Source organism: Podarcis gaigeae (assembly GCF_964106915.1).
Source record: "Podarcis gaigeae genome assembly, chromosome: 7".
Classification (NCBI taxonomy): domain Eukaryota; kingdom Metazoa; phylum Chordata; class Lepidosauria; order Squamata; family Lacertidae; genus Podarcis; species Podarcis gaigeae.
The window spans coordinates 91,245,324-91,265,775 of NC_139683.1; the positions used below are offsets into that span (position 1 = coordinate 91,245,324).

Consider the following 20,452-nt stretch of genomic DNA (forward strand, 5'->3'; position numbering starts at 1 on the left):
ACAGACCACTCCCCAGCTCCCTTGCCCGCCTGCTTCTCATTGCTGCCTCCACCATTTCCCGAGCTCCAGCCTCACACAAATCTCAGTCCCCCCTGCCCCTTATACCGCATTGCGGCCCCCTCGCAACATGAATGATACAGTCAACTAAGTTGCACCCTGATCGATGGGTTGGACATGCCTGCAATAGATGAATCAGCTTATAAGAGTTTTCTTTTGCCCCCACATTCTTCCTCCATCTGTCTCTTATCTTTGAATATTATTTCCACCTTCTTTTGCTCCTGTATCTTATTCTTGACACTCAAAGGATTTCATTATACTCTAGATAGCAATCCTTTCTGAGAATTGTAGTTTCCCAGCATTATCTCAAGTATAGTTTGTGACCTATGTGATACCGTTAGTCCTTGCAGATTTATTTAAGCTTTTTATTAGCCAAAACTCATATATAGGTTTCTAGATCCTTTGCTGTCACTGCAACTAATTCTCACATCTTTCAGACCCCTCACAAATTTTGTATGTTCCTCTAGTTTTCTAGAAACTGATGTCACAATATATTATCACTTTGAAAATGTTTCAGTGGAAAAATGACATTGCCAGAGAAATTTTATGGGCCATTACTAACCTAAACTTAATCCATTTTCTCACTAGCACTCATTGAATGGCATTAGAATGCACCATCCTACTATCTCCTAAACAGTATTTTAATGATGTTTAAATTCCTGATTGTTCCAGAGTCCATTGTGTTGGTTATACCCTTGTATCATAGCAGTTTATAGAGCTGCTCACAGCCTCCCAACATCTGGGGGGCTTTAAATGTTACCCTAGGACTTTTCCGATTGAAACAAACTTGTCTGCAGTTATGTACTTAAGAATTTTAGGCAAAAATTGTGTTCCTAAACTTTTTAAATGCCAACTTTAAATGCTCCTTTTGCCATTTCTACTTGAACAAAATTCATTGGCTTCACTGCAGTGCTAAAAATCAGTTTCCCAATTATTTTTAGCTGTTCCATAGACGCATTTTTTTGTGAGAAACAATGTTTCCATGTGCTCTGGCACTTGTCATGACCCTCCATGCACCAGAAGTGGTTTAGACATGCTGGTCACATGACCCTGTTTGTGGACAAACCGCGGCTCCCTTAGCCTGAATAGTAAGATGAGCACCGCAACCCCACAGTCGCCTTTGTGGGATCCAGGCATCCTTTACCATTTACCTGTGAGAGATGAAACAAAATTGAGCTTGAGAATAAAAATTTATTTGATTCTCAGCAAATTTTTGTTACTAAACCTGCACTATCCAAGATAATGGGAAAACAGGGAACACTTAGGAAGATTATTATTTTATTTATTAATTAAATATGTATATCACCCTTCATCTGAAATACTGCTGCAGAACAGGAAGGAAAGATAAGAAGTTTGTAACTGAAAGAAGATATTGGTGTTATAAATATGAAATTGGAAACTGCTAAATATGTGATATATTGAAATTTAGATTGGAGGGTGTCAAGGAAGTCTTATAGCAATGTACAGTGGTACCTTGGGTTACATACGCTTCAGGTTACAGACTCCACTAACCCAGAAATAGGTTTTGATCCGGAGAGGATTCTTGTTATCGTAACTGGAATGCTACGTAAATGAAGGAGCCTTTGTTCTCTTTATACATTATTTTTGCTGTGCTATGAATCGGCAAGCCTTCACTGAAAAAAGAATCAATTATTAACGGAATGAAATTACAGTGGTATCTCAGGTTACATACACTTTAGGTTACATACTCCACTAAGCCAGAAATAGTGCTTCAGGTTAAGAACTTTGCTTCAGGATGAGAACAGAAATTGTGCTCCGGGGGCGCGGCGGCAGCAGCTGGAGGCCCCATTAACTAAAGTGGTGCTTCAGGTTAAGAACAGTTTCAGGTTAAAAACAGACCTCCGGAATGAATTAAGTTCTTAACCCGAGGTACCACTGTAAATGTACCAGGAAACAAGAAGAAACAATTCTTTTATTTTTTTGTTTTTATTGCTGTTATGTTTTTATGTTGTGTCAAGTGTAATGTTTTTCTTTTGTGTTAATGTCTATGCATTATATGAGAAAACCAATAATTTTTTTGGGGGGGGGGATGAAATACTGCTGCAGCACCACCCTGTTTTGCACTAAGTAACTGACTCGGGTGGGGAACAGAAAGGGGCTAGAGTAGATTTGCCTATGGGGAAGCATTGGTGGATGAACCATTAAGCATGTCCCTCCTATCCATGAAGCTTCCTAAGTGAATTTTGACCACCAAGGAGTTGCTTGTGCCTGTGCAACTTCATTCAGAGCAGTGCTGTTACATTGAATGTGAAACTGATCTTCTGTCGCATTGGGTATGAAATTGGTTGTCTACCCTGTTAGCTTTGAATAGTAAAGAGAAATTTGTGTGTATACTGAGAAATCAGAACAGTTGCACAGTAATAAATAGATGTCACAACATTATACATTCAGTAAATAATTTTTACTGCCCCCCCCCTCATTCTAGATACAGTTTCTTGACTAAAATGCTGTTTACTCCTTGGCGTATACTGTGATGCTTTTATCTCACTTATAGGCACCTATCCTCTGAATTTGAGAATTTTGCTTCTGGTATAATTCTTCTCAAAGCAAAATTGTACTAATTGATGCTCTTTGATTTGACAGGCAAGACATTTCACTGTGGGCTACACAAGGATTTGTAGAAAATGTCATGTTAAATTTCTGCATTTACACTTGCAGAAGCTGACAGCGGCTTTAGAACAGAAGCCAGATGATGCAGAGAATTACTGTCAACGAGCTTTTGCTCACATTCTTCTACAAAATTACCATGGTAACATCTCTTTATTTGGTGCTGTTATATCCCAAAATGCTAAAATGTTTTTAGAGTTAATGATGGTCTAAAATTTAATTTCATACAGTCAAAGAATTGCCGTATTGCAGAGTTGGAAGGGTCCCTGAGGGTCATTTAGCTAGCCCCTTGCAATGCAGGAATTGCAACCCCTTGCAATGCAGGGCTTTCGTTTCTTTTTTGCTCCCCTCCCCCGCTAGCACATTAGTAGGCTTTGCTTGTGTATTTCACAAAATAACTGCTTGGAATGCACACAGTTTGTGTCTTTGCCTGATATTTTCCACCTCATCACACCACTGTGCTAGATATAGTTACTTCAAAATCAATTCCGTTGGTTGGATCCAAACTGGGTAATAAGCAAGCAGAAGGCATTTCTACCCTCACAATATCAATGGTGTTTCTCCAGTTTTTGGCACCTTTCCGGTCCCCTATGGCTTACATGCCATTCTGGTCCTCTAACTTCTGGAGCAGATTTGGGCTTGTCATCAAGATGCTCAGTTCAGCTGTAACTCTTCATGTGTCCTGAACAATGAGAATTTCATTGTGGTGGATAGGGTAAGCCCCCGTTGTGTAAACCAGTGATGATCTCAGCACAGGGGGGAAACCAGTTGTGTGTCGAGGGTTGGATGCAGGCCACAGCCACCTGACCCACTCATGGTGAGAGCCTCTAGCGGGTGTGATAAAGAATCACTGGACGAGAGAGGAAGTGGTTGGATCTGCCCATTGTATTGTCTGTGTTCTTTTACTGTTGATTAGGCATGGCATAGGGGAACTACGTGGGTGGCAGCCATCTGCGCTTTTTATTTTTTATTAATATTTAAATTTGCATACTGCCCTACACCCACAGGTAGGGTGGTTCACAACATAAAATCACAATATAGAAACATGAAAGACATAATAAAAATAAAAACAAGAACAACCCAATAATCCCCCTTCCCCAACACATTTTAAAAGCAGATTGGATGTCAGTCAACCAAAGGCCTGGTTAAAGAGTTTTCACCTGGCATCTAAAGGTGTATGATGAGGGCACCAGACGAACCTCCCTGAGGACAGCATTCCACAAATGGGGAGCCACTGCAGAAAAGGCCCATTCTTGTGTTCACCAGTATGCAGACTATACCAAGCTTGACCTCTTGTTTAAATCGGAACCAGTGAAGACAGTGAACTTCTTGTGTGGATATCTGGAGGTGGTTACGGAGTGGATGGCAGCCAATGGATGGAATTAGTGGTTTTGGGAGACAGAGCAAGCAGGTGTGGGGGATTCCCTGGTCCTGAAGGACCAGGTGCACAGCCTGGGAGTCATTTTGGACTCACAGCTGTCCATGGAGGCATGGGTCAATTCTGTGTCCAGGGCGGTTGTCTACCAGCTCTATCTGGTACACTGGCTGAGACTCTTCCTGCCCGCAGGCTGTCTCGCCAGAGTGGTAATGCTCTGTGTATCTCCCGCTTGAACTACTGTGCTCTACATGGGGCTACCTTTGAAGGTGACATGGAAACTACAACTAATCCAGAATGTAGTTAACAGGCTGGTGACTGGGAGCAGCCACTGGGACCATAACACTGGCCCTAAAGGATCAATACTGGCTCCCAGTACGTTTCTGAGCACAATTCACAATGTTGGTGCTGACCTTAAAGCCCTAAATGGCCTCAGCCCTGTATGCCTGAAGTATCTCCACCCCCATCATCCAGCCCAGATAATGAGGTCCAGCTCTGAGGGTCTTCTGGTTGTTCCTTCACTGCAAGAAGTGAGGTTACAGGGAACTAGGAAGAGGGCCTTCTCAGTAGTCAAGCCCACCCTGTGGAATGCCCTCCCGTCAAATGTCAAGGAAATAAACAGTTACTTGGCTTTTAGAAGCCATCTGATGGCAACCCTGTATAGGGAAGTTTTTAATTTTTGAAGTTTTATTGTGCTTTTATAGTTTTTGGAAGCCGCCCAGAGTGTCTGGTGCAACCCAGCCAGATGGGTGGAGTATAAATACTACGACGACTACTACTACTACTACTACTACTGTTGTATATCTTATCTTTTCTAGCTGATTTATTATGTACTGTAAATGTGTGTCATAACAGCTCAGTATTTGAAACTGATACTACTAATCTAAATAAGATTCAGAAAACTTTAGATGCAGGTTTTGCCTTCTTCCTAGAATAGCTTGTTTATATTTTATTTCTAATATATGTAGTTGCCACCCATTAACTGACTATTCTAGTATGAGGAAACCTGTGTGAAGTATTGAGGAAAGACAGAATTCGTGTGGTTTAATAGTGAGTGAAATAATGCAATACTTAGAAATTTAATAACCTTTTTTTGTAGATGCCATTGCAGATGCAAAGAAGTCACTATCACTTGATGCCAGTAATGCTGTAGCCTTTCTCAGACAAGGGTGAGTGTTTATTTTATGAATCGTATGCAGGTGTTTTTAGATTTTAGTTTCCCAATTTTGTGAAGATCTTGTTGACTTTCTTGCAAAGGTGCTTTGTATGGGGAGAATCACTGGCATTCACACAAGTTGCCCTCCCCCCGATTTTTGCAACACACTACCCCCACCATTGTGGCTTCCTGAGAAGTTATTCCTTGGGAATGGTGTGGAATGTGGGTGCAATGGGTAGGGGGGTTGGAGAGCACTGGGGCCTTGCTTTACAAAATTGGAAGTGTATTCTATTCTCAAAATAGTACTTTTGGATAAATATTTAGAATATTTACCTGGACCTACAGTGGTGCCTCGCAAGACGAAATTAATTCGTTCCGCAAGTTTTTTCTTCTTGCACGGTTTCCCATAGAAATGCATTGAAAATCAATCAATGTGTTCCTATGGAAACCACCTTCAGACCAGGTCCGGGGATAGTCTGTCCCCCGACCTCTTCTGAAGGCTGGGGGGGGGACGACAAGGGCTTTTCTTCCCACCCCCAGCATTTTAAAAAACCCTGGGACAGCGGAGGACTTCTCCGCTGTCCGAGGCGATCTTAAAATGTTGGCGGGCAGCAGCGAAGGCTTCCTCTTCTGAAGGAAGAGGACCTCTTCTGAAGGCCGGCGGGGGGGGGGGGCAAAAGTCTTTGCTCCCCCCCTGCCTGCCTTCCCTGCCTCAACGTTTCTCTGCTGTCCCGGACGGCTTTTGAAGGCAGGCGGGGGGGAGCAAAGACTTTCGCCCCCCGCCCGCCTTCAGAAGAGGTCCTGGACCTCTTCTGAAGGCTGGCGGGGGGCAAAAGTCTTTGTCCCCCCTGCCTGCCTTCCCGGGGGCTTTTAAATCGCCCCGGGACAGCGGAGAAGTCCGCCAGCATTTTAAAATCGCCCCGGGACAGTGGAGGACTTCTCCGCTGTCCCGGGGCGATTTAAAAGCCCCCGGGAAGGCGGGCGGGGGGGACAAAGACTTTTGCCCCCCGCCCGCCTTCAGAAGAGGTCCAGGACCTCTTCTGAAGGCGGGCGGGGGGCAAAAGTCTTTGCTCCCCCCCGCCTGCCTTCAAAAGCCTAGCGGGAAGCGCTTCCCTGCTATCCCGGACTGCTTTTAAAATGCTGGCGGTGGGGAGCAAAGCCTTTCAGCCCCCGCCGGCCTTCCTGGACCTCTTCTGAAGGCCGGAAGGGGGGAAAGGCTTTGCTCCCCACCGCCAGCATTTAAAAGAGGTCCCCAGAGATTTCCCTATGGGCTTTCTTCTTGCGAAGCAAGCCCATAGGGAAATTCGTCTTGCGCAGCAACTTGCAAACGGAAAACCCTTTCGTCTTGCGGGTTTTCCGTCTTGCGAGGCATTACTCTTGCGGGGCACCACTGTATTTATGATTTCCGTAGCAATTTAATACAAGTTCATTCAAGATTCTTGATTGCAAGTCACAGACCAAGTAAAACTAAGGATTCTTTTAATTATTAAATAATTGAAATGTTTATAAGGTTTGACTGTTCCTCTGCATTAATAGGGGTGAATTGTCAATCAATTACTGAATTTTATAATGTTGGTAGATCCTGCTTAACAAATATTGGCATTTTCTCCTCTTACGTGTACATCAGGGTAGGTGAATACCATATGAAAGACTATGATTCTGCACTGAAGTCTTTCAGGGAAGGACAACAACTGGATAGTAAGTATGAACGTTCAAACTGATATGCCACCTCATATTTTAAACCATGCTCAAAGTGGCTGACAACATTTTAAAAATCACGTAATTACAAACATAATCAAAGTAGTTATCACAAATAATGCATTGAAAAGCTCTAAATTAAAGATGCAAAAAAATAATATCGGTAACAGCAAACCCCCCCCCCCCCCCCATGATACAACAGCCCAGGAGTTTGTTCAGCAGCTTCAATTTTTGTAGGTGGGGTCAGTCAGGGTCTCACCCTCCCAGGCCAGGTGAAAAACACCCGCCAGACAGAGCAGGTCTTCCAGGACTAACAGCCAAGATCACAACACCATCATTACAGTGAATCATATTGTAGTTAGGCATCCCGATAACAAACCTAGGTGATCCTTCATGCAATACTCTCCCCTCCCCTGCAACTGTGAAGAGGAGATCAGAAGCTTAATCTTAACTAACGTTAAGGAAAACAAGCCACCTTTATAAACTATGGTTTAAAGTTGGCTTGTTTTCACTAACCATAATTAAAATTAACCAACCATAGTTTGCTAGAGTGTAGATGACATCCAGTTTGCATACCCTCCATGATAGATGTCATCTTTTTGGACTTAAATGAAATCTGATCACCAAACTATTTAAGTAGCATTGAAAGCTGGAACAACATTGAGTGCCTTTGTCAATTGGTTCAATATTGAATGCTTTTTAAATAAATAGTTGGTACAGGTGCAGCTATGTTACTATGCTATCCTTCTATAATGGCATTTTGTAATCAAAAAAGTTTTTCTGTAATCCAGAGTTGAATACAATATCTCAAAGTTAACTGCTGATAGGTTGATATTGTCACGGGTAGGTTACTTGTGTGTGACTGAGAGCCACACTTTTTGCCACTTAAGGAGCAACACAGGGAGCCAGTGTCAAGCAGCCATGGCATATTCAAAAGGTGCATCGGATCCAGACTCTGTTCAAGAAATTACAGCCTAAGCATGGCAGAGAGAAAAAAAGCCTTTTGAGTTACATCACCCTTCTTGCCAGCTGAACTTGTGGCAGTTTGCCAGGCCACTTGACTGAGCTCAATGGTCTTAGGATCCAGCTCAAGCCTGCCCCATTCCTGGAACACCCTTTTTTCAGGACTTAAGATCTCCTGGGCCCAGCTGCCCTGGGAACCTCCCAGCACAACTAGATTTCCGCTAGATCCTAGCTCTGCTCCTCCTGGCAGATATTGCTATAAGTAAAAGCTAGAAAGGCTGGGAATCTCAGATTCTAGCAAGAGCCTGTGTTTGCTATGTAGACAGTTGTCACCACAGCATAAAAGCTTATCAAATCTTATAGTAGATGTCATACTATTGTGTATTTCATCTGCTAGGTACTGACACAGCTTTTACTATTTGGATTCAAAGATGTGAGGAAGCCATCAATGGTAAGCAATGCTTTACTTATATGCATTCTTATGGGATGGGAAACCTCAGATGTGCCATCCTAATGGAGCCTTTTTCATGTTTTCATCTATACCCTGGTAAATACTCTTCACTGAATTTTTAATGCTTTTGACCCTGCCTGCCCCAAAATCTGTGTGATATATTCCAAGTAGAATCAGGATTTACACTGCACAAGTTTCCCTGTGAAGAGGATTTATTGGGGAACAACCATCAGCAAACCTAGTTGTGAGTCGAGGACCCGCCACCTGCGTAGGATTATAATAAGACACAAAAACACATTATTTTAGGTTAATGGGAAAAATTAGGTCACAACTTTATTGGTTACAGCATGTGAGTAGTATTGCCTTAGGCATTGGATAAAACATCAACACATGACTCCACCCCTCTCAGCAGGGAGTCATTTCAGGGTTAACAACCAGTGGGAGAAGCTTGTTGATGCAAATACCACTGGAAGCTTCCCCATGATGTCACCGGGGGTCGTGCCATGGCCCTAGCCACCAGCAGGGCATCGGACAGGATCCACGACCGCCGGATTCCTTTAACAGAATACCCCAAAGAGGAGGGGTAGATGATGGCCCATACCCAATCCTCCAACACAGCACACCTATTCCAATGCCTAACCGCCAATACCAGAAAGTTGTGATGAGTTGCTACGAGGTAGACGAGAAAACCAAGAGGCTGGTGCCAAATTGCCAAATGGATAAAAAAAGTCCTACCAGTCCAACCGAAGTCCATAGCAAGGTCAATACGCAAAGGAAGCTGACCAAAGAGGGAGGGAGGGAGATCCAATGCAAGCAGGAACTGACTGGGGTCAGAGAGCTGCCGTGGCTGCTTAAATGCAGCTAACCCCACCCACCAGCTGGCCCTTTTGGCCGACTGAAAGGCTTGGCCACAGCAGCAGAGGCAATCAGAAGCCGGGAGCTGGATACGCCTCCCTGCCGCTGCGGGAAGCTGCTCCCACTCACAACTCCTCCCCTCTGGGAGGAGGAGAGGCCTTGTAGAACCTGCCAAGTGGGCTACGAGATCTAGTGCAACACTTGTTTTTCCAAATAACTTACAAATACATAAATATATTCATATTTATGATTAGGGTGGCAACATGTATGTGTGTGAGCATGCAAGTGGTTAGTATACAAAAAGGTGTGACTTTCAGAAAATGTGTGGTAGAGAGACATTGCAATTATAGACTGAATTTATTTTCAACCTTTCTATCTTGCTTCTGCCATAGAATGGTTTCAAGGTAACTTACAATAATATAGCACAACAAAATGCAATACAATGAAATCAAAAAGAAAAGAGAGCAGATCAACTTCTAAACAAGTATAAACCAGTGATGTAAGTCCGTTAAAATACTCCAGGCTCCAAGAATGTTCCTTACAGTTGCCAGAATTTCTTCTAGAAACGTATGGTATTTTATTAATTGGCTTTTGGGCTACTTCTTAAATGTACAGATTTCTGTCATAGACACTGAAATTACTGAATATTTGCTTTGATTTTATTATTCTGCCCTTGTATTTTGAATGGAGAATAAAGAAACCTATACCTAAATGCAGTAATTAAGGGGTGTTCTGTTTTAAGAAGCTAGGGACAGAGCACACATAGATCTTGTACGCATTTCAAAGCTTAGTTTAAATGTGATGGGAAATATGAAAGATATATAACTTTGAATTGACTGCTTCTGCACATCCCAGTGAGAATATGGAGATAATATTTTCCTCTTTGAGAAATAAAACCCTTCTCAAACTCCTTAAGGTAGAAAGTGAAGCAATGTAGCCAAGTAAGCGTCAAAAGAGCAGTCATTTTCTACTTATTTGACAGACAAAATATTCTCTTCAAGCAGTTTTATGATTCCTACAAGGAACTTCAGTTCAAAATTCTACAGGCAAAAATTCAGCCCCCCCCCCCCACACGTTTAAAGAGTGCTAGAAGTGCCTAATGTTGTTCTCCTTTATTTGGCTAATTATTTTAAACCACGTAGTAGACACAGAAGTGAAATAGTGATTCAGAATGGAATTTGTGAGTTAACTGCAACCATTTGAACTTCAAGTACTTCATAATATTTGGCATTTCTGTAACTCATCTCATATGTTCTGAAACCTCACATCAGCTCATTAATCCTTACTGTAGCCCTTTATGGTAGGCCAATACGATAAAAGAATTGGCAGAACATTCCCTTTAGTGAGCTGGAGGAAGACATAAAGACTAACAACAACAGCAAAGGTAAAGGACCCCTGGACGGTTAAGTCCAGTCAAAAGCGACTGTGGGGTGTGGCGCTCATCTCGCTTTCAGGCTGAGGGAGCCAGCGTTTGTCCACAGACGGATTTCTGGGTCATGTGGCCAGCAGGACTAAACTGCTTCTGGTGCAACAGAACACCATGACGGAAGCCAGAGCACACAGAAACTGTGTTTACCTTCCTGCCACAGTGGTACCTATTTATCTTCTTGCATTTTGACGTGCTTTTGAACTGGTAGGTTAGCAGGAGCTGGGACGGAGCAACGGGAGCTCACCCTGTTGCTGGGATTTGAACTGTTGACCTTCCAATCAGCAAGCCCGAAAGGCTCAGTGGTTTAGACCACAGCGCCACCCATGTCCCTAACACTTCAGTCGCTGCATACTTTCTGCTTTTCTGCAGTTTGGGATGCAACATTTTAACTGCCTGAGGCAAGCAAAGGATAAATCAGTGTTATATTGTACTACAGTGCCAGTGTTCAGATGAGTATGGTAGTGTTTTATTGATTTCTTATTTGCATTTTTAATAAATTTATAAACAATAAACAATGTTGCTGATTTCCAGTTTGTGGCCAATGAGAGCAGGTGTCTAACAGTTTAATACAAAGTGAGTAATTCCATTGTGTGGTATGAGTGGTTCATTCCAGGTTTAGCTGTCTTCTTTCAATTGATTGATTGATTGATTGATTGGACTTTCCACAATGAGCTGTGCCCAAAGTGGCTTATAGCAGACATTCAAAACATCAAAATACAGAACACTGGAAATACAAATACACAAAGTATAGTACCGTATTTTTTGCTCTATAGGACGCACTTTTTCCCCTCCAAAAATGAAGGGGAAATGTGTGTGCGTCCTATGGGGCGAATGCAGGCTTTCGCTGAAGCCTGGAGAGCGAGATGGGTCGGTGCGCACCGACCCCTCTCCCTTTCCAGGCTTCAGGAAGCTATCCGCAAGCCACGGGAGTTCCCCCCGGGCTCCCCCGGCTTGTGCAGAGCTGCCTGCATCCCAAAGCCCCGGCGCACTGAGCGGTTGTGCTGGGGCTTCGGGTAGCTCTGCGCAAGCCGCGGGAGGGCTCCCCCGGCGTGCGCAGCGCTGCTTCTTATCCCGAAGTCCCGGCGCGCTCAGCTGTCGTGCCGGGGCTTCGGGTAGCTCTGCGCAAGCCGCGGGAGGGCTCCCACGGCTTGCGGAGAGCAGCCTGTTCTGGGGGCTAGGGTTGGGGGAAGCTCGGGCTTCTCCCGCCCCAGCCTCGCGCCTTGGGGGGGAAATAATTTTTTTTATTCCCCCCCCAAAAAACTAGGTGCGCCTTATGGGCCGGTGCGCCCTATGGGGCGAAAAATACGGTACTTGTCAGTAAAATCAAAATAACAAAAAGCAACAATTTAGCAATCACAGAATAAATTCAATATTACAAAAAACAAACAAACCAATTTAGGCTTATGTACATAAATACAAAATAAAAATGAAAGTTTACCAACAATAAAGATTACTTATTGGTCTTTTTCTTTTATTGAAAAAGAAATGAAGTTACAAATTAGAATTCACAGAAAAAAGTCTAATAAGAGAAAGTAATAATGTGGTTGATCATAAATCATAAAAGATCTCAACTTTTCAAATAACAAGGAAAAGAGGAATTTATTCTCCATACAAATTTGTTAATTTTACCAATTGCCATTGTTTTAATAAACCATTTTTTACCATATGGTGCTGAGGTTCATTTCCAGCATCTAGTTATATAAAGTTTTTGAAAGAACCAACAGATTCAAAATAAGGAGTCTTAAGAGTGGAAAGGATTTGCTTATATAGGCTGTTTAACAAAACAGTCCAATGTTCTAAAGTTCTTTCAGATTTTATATATGCCCCCACCCAAGGTGATGTCAGGTAACTGGCAGGTGGCATAGTTTGCTCGAAACAGCCTCACATGCCAATTTCAGAGTCAGATGGGCCTAATTAGGCCTCCAGCTTGGAAGCCCACCATAACTGCCTTAGATCTGTGTGTGTGTGTGTGTGTGTGTGTGTGTTGCTGCTGCTTGAATGGTACATTACTGTTGTCAGAAACTTTTCACACTTGGTGTGGAAGCTTGTTCATGTTTCCTTGGAAGTAAGTCCCACTCACTCCCTAGTTAAGGTTTGCAATCTAAATGTGTCTAGTGTTAAACTGACTCATTCTGTAAAATAACCTGGAGCAAAACTACTAAATATCTTTGATACCAGCATGCTTTCTTTGTGGCTAATTGATATATATTTTAAGAAACATGTTTTCAAAATATTTTTTTTTTGCCTTGCAGCTGGATTGCAGAATAAGGTGGTAAGGTTCTCCCTAATTTGTATACTTGGTTTCTAGAGCACAACACTTCTCCAAGTTGTATGGCAACCTTTGTAAGGATTTTATGTTGATGCTGATGAGGCATTTTATAATGTGACCCAAACACTTTCCAACAGGATTCCTACTATTCAGTGCCCACTAGTCTTCCCACCCTCTGAACCAAGTGCTAATAGATCAGAAAATCTCAGATAATTTTAAAATGTAATTTATCAGAATTTTAAAAGTAAAGAACAAGAAACACACAGAAGAATATACAGTGCATATAGAGATTGACACATGTCTAGGACCAGGCCTTTCTTGCTTCTCTCCTTGCTTCTCTCCTGTTGGTTAGTTAATTCTCTCCTGTGAGTTAGTTCCTCTCTGCTAGGTCTTTCTCTTCTTCCCGTAGCTTGTATCTCTGTGACCATGGCCTTGGATGGTTTCTATCTCCATTCAGTTTTTTTCAGCTGGCTCCCTTGATCTTTGTTTGCTCCTTGGTCATAACCTCTCACACAGTTCCTTGCTTTGCTTTGCTGTTCTTGACCACATAAGCTAACACAATACACTATGTTCCACCCTGAGATTCCTCATTTAAACATTTCCCTATGCTGTCCTTGCCAACACCTTGTGCTCAACAGCTTTCCGTTTAAAAATCTTGCACATTCTGTCTGCTGTGTTTTTCTTCTGCTTATATTTAAAGTTCTGAAGTGCTTTTAGCTACAATATGGTTTTAATCTTATGGTTCTGTGTCCTTATAGTTTTGAGTCCCCTTGAGTAACCAGATAATGATTTATTATCTGTAAAATTATATGTAGGTGCATGTTTTTCTAGTCATACACCCACCCACTGGTTTCATGGGTACAGGAGTTGCGGAAATATGACATATATGTATAAAATGTGCCTAAACTTTCTTTTTGCATGTGTGTATTTTCATGTGGTTCTTGTATTGAAGTCCATTTCTTGCACAAGAGACCACAGATAGCTACTAAAAAGCACTCTTTTGTAACATGAAAATATTATGATGCTTGGCTTAAAAACTGCTAGATTATTCTAATTTATCAATATCTTTTCATTGTAAAGGATGATAATCAGATTTTGCAACATCAGTCAAAACCACCTAAGATCAAGTAAGATGGAGTTCTTTTTTAACATTCTCTATAACAGTACTTAGTTTTTACAGAATAATTTTCCCAAGAAAGGCCTCAAAAGAAAGCCAGAACCAGTGGGACTTTCCTTAGCCAAACCACTCCAGGTGATCTACCGTATTTTTCCCTCTATAACACGCAGATTTTTTCTCCTAAAAAGGAAGGGGAAATGTCTGTGCGTGTTATAGAGCGAATGTGTGGTCCCTGGAGCAGAAAAATCAGGCAAAAATCAAATCGCGCTTCACGGAGAAGGGAAACCTGAAAAGAGGAAGCGGCTGCTTTCCTGCATTCTGCCTCAGGGTCTTACTGCCCACCCACCTCTGTTTCGTTGCTGTGTTTGCTGAAACGGAACAAAGAGCAGGGAAAGCCCCTTCCCTCGAGGCAAGCAGAGGGGAAAGTGTCGTCGGTACTGCTGGGGGAGAGGGAGAGAGAGGGGGGAGGGAGGGAGAGGGGGGAGAGAGAGAGAGAGAGAGAGAGAGAGAGAGAGAGAGAGAGATGGCTGGCTTGGGTGGGGGGAAACTTTTGCCTTTCTTTCCTCCCTCCCGTTAAATCCCTCTCCTGCATTCTTAGCCAGCTGCTTCTCTGCACACCCCTCTCATGTCCCTTCTTTGTTTTTCCTTCGCTCCCCACTTAAAATGTGGTTACAAAGCATGGATCCTCAGGATCTTTGCATTGGGTCACCCCAAATTCACCATCGGATCACATAGCATGTCCATGGCTACAGCCTGCCCCCCAAAAATCACGCACCCACTGTTGCCTGGGGCTGCAATGGTGCAAAAACGTGGTTAAAAAGCATGGATCCACAGGAATTCTCAGGATTTTTGCATTGGGTCACCCCAAATTCACCATCAGATCACATGTCTGTAGCCACAGCATGAAGCACAAAAATGATACATCCACTGTTTCATTCAGAATGTTTTTTCCCTTGTTTTCCTCCTCTAAAAACGATGCCTTCCATAGTTCCAGTTACAGATAGGTAGCCGTGTTGGTCTGCCATAGTCAAAACAAAAAAATTCCTTCCAGTAGTACCTTAAAGACCAACTAAGTTAGTTCTTGGTATGAGCTTTCGTGTGTCTGAAGAAGTGTGCATGCACACGAAAGCTCATACCAAGAACTAACTTAGTTGGTCTTTAAGGTGCTACTGGAAGGAATTTTTTTGTTCTAAAAACGATGTGCGTGTTATGGTCAGGTGCGTGTTATAGAGCGAAAAATACGGTACTATAACCTGTCCAGTGGAAAGGGTTCCAGGAGAGGGAGAGAGGCAGGTAAAGGCCACCCTGGAGCAGGAGCAGGCTCCAGCAGAACTCTTCTACCCTGCCCCCCAGAGTGATATACCATCAGCTGCCCTATGAGTAGCAACCTGGTGGGTTTTTTTTAAAATTTGTCACTATTGTGTTTTGTGTTCTTAAAATACATAATTGAATGTTGCTTGTTAGCTGTCTTGGTATTAATTATATCCTGAAATGCAATGTAGACATAATCATAATTTCATTAGAACGTATGGTACACTCTGAATAATTTTGTAATTTGACCTTCGTTTCTCGCTATAATCCTGCCTATGAACACTACACAGCCAACTTTACCGCCTGTGGTCTTGAACTCCCTTAAATTACTGCCCATTTGCACTTGTTTTCCCCATGTTTGGAAGCCCCTCCCTGAACATAAGGTATAAACTCTCAGTTTCCTGAGAACCCATTCATTCCGCGTGGGCTCTGTCATATTTATCCCCTTAATCTTCAGTTCCAGCTAGCCAAGCATATAGCTGGGTTTGCCTGAATTCTGCTTTTCCTCCCTTCCTGTCTTGTTTTTGTCATTTTGTTCATCTCAGATTGTAAGCTACTGCCGGCAGAGATTTTGCCTTTGCAGCTCAGTACATTGCCATATGCACTGATGACACTGTGCAATAATTAATCATCTTTATAGCTACCATACAGGTAGCACTATGGTCTAAACCACTGAGCCTGGGACTTGCCGATCGGAAGATTGGCGGTTAAAATCCCCGCGATGGGGTGAGCTCCCATTGTTCGGCCCCACTTCCTGCCAACCTAGCAGTTCGAAAGCACATCAAAATGCAAGTAGATAAATAGGTACCGCTTCAGCGGGAAGGTAAAAGGCTTTCCATGAGCTGTTCTGGTTTCGCCTGGCCACATGACCCAGTCATGCTGGCCACATGACCCAGAAAAACTGTCTGCGGACAAACGTCGACTCCCTTGGCCAGTAAAGCGAGATGAGCACTGCAACCCCAGAGTCGTTCGTGACTGGACTTAACTGTCAGGGGTCCTTTATAGCTACCATGTACAGTAGTTAGCTAGTATTAGCAGATCCCCTTAAGTGTCCCTATTTTTCAGGGACATCCCTGATTTAGAGAAGCTGTCCTGGTTTCTGATTTGATCCTGGAATGTCCCACATTTCCTTAGGGCATCCCTGTTTTCATTGGAAAAAAGTTGGAGGGTATGGAATTATCTGACCCCCAAGCAGTTTGAAGGCAATCTGGTATAGGGAAGTGTTTTTATGTTTAATGTTTTATTACGTTTTAATATATGTTGGAAGCTGCCCAGAGTGGCTGGGGCATCCCAGTAAGATGTGTGGGGTACATATAGTAAAATGATCCTTATTGAAGGGGACATCCCTATTTTCAGTGGAGAAATGTTGGAGGGTATGTATTAGTATTCCCTCTTTATAAATGAGGGGTTGGGGCTAAGAGAATGGCTAAAAGAATCTTTTTGCTTTCTGTGTTGGACTCCTTGAAATTGAATTATTTGATTAATGTAAAGTGAAAAAGTTGAGCTATGATTTCTGGAAAATAATTATTCCAGACAGCCTACTGGACAAACTCTGCTCTACTGTCAGGTGGCACATAAGAATATAGGCATTTAGGACCAGGATTTTAATGGTTTCCTGTTTTTCCAAATTAACTTATTTGCTGAAGAATCCCGTAGTATCTGGCCTGGAGCCCTGTCCATTGTGCATTCTGTTCTTGTTCAGCGTTAGAAAGCAGATAGGTATAATTAACTCTTGTGACTCAACATCATTCCAGAGAGAACTTCCCTCAAAAAATAAAACCAATACTTGACTACTCTGCATCCAGACAGAAGAGAGCAGATTCCAAGGTGTTAAAGCCATTGGCAAACCAGAGGTTCCTGAAACAATATCCATCCATAGCCCCCCCCCCCCAAATAATAATCTTGATGGGTTTGGTTTGGCAGATGCACACCCTGACCACACCAGACTCAACAGCTTCTGCATGGTCAGCATCCAGTCCACAAGCTCTGGCAAGCTACACTTTTCCTTCCTTTCTACCACCTTGTGGTTTCCTAATAGGATTGCAAATCCCAGCCAGAGGGGAATCTGTAATGGGAATTGGGGTTGCTCGTGCGTAAGTTGCCTCTACTCTTGGCAAAGTTGCCTGGTTAAACCTTTCCCTGGCTGCACAGCCCTTACTCCGCGGCTGTGTCAGTCACTGGCAGAATCCGTCAGTGGGCTTTTCCTGAACTTCTTCCAGCATAAAAGTTCTTTGACGCCAAGTCTCCGCCTAGCCTCCCTGCGTGGAAGTCTTCTGCGCAGGATGGGCGTGGCCAGCGGAGGACCTGTGCTCTCCCCGCTAGTTTCTGTGGAAGAGTCCTGGAGACATCTCTCCGAAGCCCTCCCCTGCTCCCCTTTCTTCCTGGTGTCACGCTGATTTCCTTCCTCAGTAGATGAGTTCCCTCTCTCCCTGCTGGGCCCTTCTCCGGCATCGCTGGGAAGCCTTACCTCCACTCCTGGCTCCAATGGCAGTTCCCTGACAGAATCTGTGCACTCAACTTCTTAAAATGTATTAGCCACATAGTGGCCAAAAAATGTAGCTGTGTGGGGGAGGTGGAGAGCTCAGAAGGGCAGGAGGAAGCTCCTCTGGTCATTTTGCATATAACCTTTCCTCTACTGATCTCTCCAGAATCAAACCAGAAATAACAGCCGGTAGGCTTATGGGTCCCACAAACAACATAAACTGACATCCATCCTGACAAAGTAATTTGCACATTTGCACAGCTTGCATTCCCACTCATTACATAATCATGGCCAGGAGCTAGTGATCTGCTTTACTACCTCTATTTCAATTGCGATTTTTCTGTTATTCCTACAAACTTCCACAACAGCAAGATACTGCATCCATGAATGGCATGCTAGGCTTTCTACCGCTGGGGTAGATACAGAGCCAGTGCCCCAGTACCCGGAAAGGTAGGTGGCAGACCAGGGTAGTGTTCTGGAGATCTGGGGTGGGGATGTCCTGCTTCCTCACATTTCAAGCATTTCCTCCAGCAAGCATCCAAATAATAATAATAATAATATATTATATGCCGCCTATCTGACTGAGCTGCTCCAGACATTCTGGACAGCTTCCAAACAAATTATAAAACCACAGTAAAACATCAAACATTAAAAACTTCCATATACAGGACTGCCTTCAAATGTCTTCAAAAAGTCAAATAATTGTTTATTTCCTTGACATCTAATGGGAGGGCATTCCACATGGGCGGCTTGACTACTAAGAAGGTCCTCTGCCTGATTCCCTCTCAGGGAGGGAACCGCCAATGGCCCTTGGAGTGTCTCAGTGTCTGGCTTGAAGGATGGGGGTGAAGACGCTCCTTTGGGTATTCTGGACCAAGGCCATTTAGGGCTTTAAAGGCCAGCACCAACACTTCCAATTGTACTCTGAGGCAAACTGGGAGCCAATGTAGATATTTTAAGACGGGTATGACATGGTCCCAGGGGCAGCTCCCAGTCTGGCAGCCGCATACTGGATTAGTTGTAATTTGCAAGTCACCTTCAAAGGTAGCCCACATAGAGTGCATTACAGTAGTCCAAGCAGGAGATACCCAGAGCATTGCCACTCTGGTGACACAGTGTGCAAGCAGGTAGGGTCTCAGCCAGTGTACCAGCTGGAGCTGGTAGACCGCTACCGTGGACACAGAATTGACCTGTGCCTTCATGGACAGCTGTGAGTGCAAAATGACTCCCAGGCTGCACACCTGGTTCTTTATGGGCATATTTACCCCACTCAGGACTAGGGAATTCCCCACACCTCCCTGCTCCTTGTCTCCCAGAACCATCTACCCCACAACCGCCTCCACACACTCACACAAGACATCCACTGCCTTCACTTGTTTCAATTTAAATGAGAGGTACAGCTGGGTTTCATCTGGTGAACACCCAGCCCAAACCCCCTATTGACCTCTCCTAGCAGTTTCCTATAGATGTTAAAAAGCATGGAAGAGGACTCAGAGCCCTGAGGCACCCCTCAAGTCCAGGGATCTGAACACTCACCTCCCCCAACAGTACTTTATGGACATGGCCGAGGAGGAATGAGTGGGTTCACTGCATAGCAGTGCCCCAAACTCCCATACCTCCTAGAAGATCCAGGAGGATACCATGGTCAGTATCAAAAGCTGCTGAGAGATCCAGCAGAACTAGGAAACAGCCTTCATCTCTGGCCCTGGCCCTGTCCCACTGGAAGTCATCAGCCAGTGCAACCAGGGCGGTTTCAGTCCCATGATGTGTTGATTGCAAGTGGTCCAAATGGTCCACATCCTCCAGGCGTGCCTGGAGTTCTTCTGCGACCACCCGCTCAATCACCTTGTCCACAAATGGAAGATTTGAGATAGTGCGATAAGAGAAACCTGGCCGACAAGCAGCAGCAAGAACAGAGCCAGCTACCATGTCCAACCAGGTCAATTCCTCCATACACAATCAGTGGCACTGGTCTTATGAATCATTAACCTGGCATTGCACAGCACTACTTTAAGGGCATGTGGGACACCCTTGTTGATACTCTTCTTCCAGCTGTGCATTTTCTTCTGGAATCTGTTCTAAGGCTCTCATCAAATAGTCTTTGAAACCTGCTGAAACCATCTATTGTGGGAGCTTACTTAAAGGTAATGCACTTGGTTGCTTTCATGTCAACTTGAAGAATTAATGAACTTGATGCTCTTTGGTTAGAAAGGAGCTGCATCTTCCACTTAATATACTGATAATTATGGGGACTGATCAGTCCTCCATTCTTGAAAATGAGCATGCAATTCCACTCCAAAAGGCTTGGATCATTGCTTTAGGAGGATCCATGCTAAATTCCTGGATGATCTATTTTCTGCCAAGGATCATCATTGACATTCATGTTTGACATAAAATAAAAAATAAAAAAATTCCTTCCGGTAGCACCTTAGAGACCAACTAAGTTTGTTATTGGTATGAGCTTTTGTGTGCATGCACATGAATCTGAATAGTATCTGAAGAAGTGTGCATGCACATGAAAGCTCATACCAATAACAAACTTGGTCTCTAAGGTGCTACTGAAAGGAATTTTCCCCAACTATGGCAGACCAACACGGCTACCTACCTTTAACTAAATGTTTGACATAGTTCACATGGGCCCTTGTTCAGAGGGAAGGAGTT

The 20,452-nt window shown here is 43.6% G+C and overlaps 1 protein-coding gene across 1 annotated transcript in view; it reads left to right on the forward strand.

Moving 5' to 3' along the window:
* Nucleotides 1-20,452, forward strand: part of SUGT1 (SGT1 homolog, MIS12 kinetochore complex assembly cochaperone) — a 48,309-nt gene that overhangs the window by 5,462 nt on the left and 22,395 nt on the right. The window contains exons 3-8 of the mRNA XM_083748677.1: nt 2,737-2,827; nt 5,160-5,229; nt 6,844-6,914; nt 8,275-8,328; nt 12,865-12,884; nt 13,962-14,008. Of these exons, the coding sequence (XP_083604803.1) occupies nt 2,737-2,827; nt 5,160-5,229; nt 6,844-6,914; nt 8,275-8,328; nt 12,865-12,884; nt 13,962-14,008 (353 nt within the window). The remainder of the gene's footprint in view (nt 1-2,736; nt 2,828-5,159; nt 5,230-6,843; nt 6,915-8,274; nt 8,329-12,864; nt 12,885-13,961; nt 14,009-20,452) is intronic.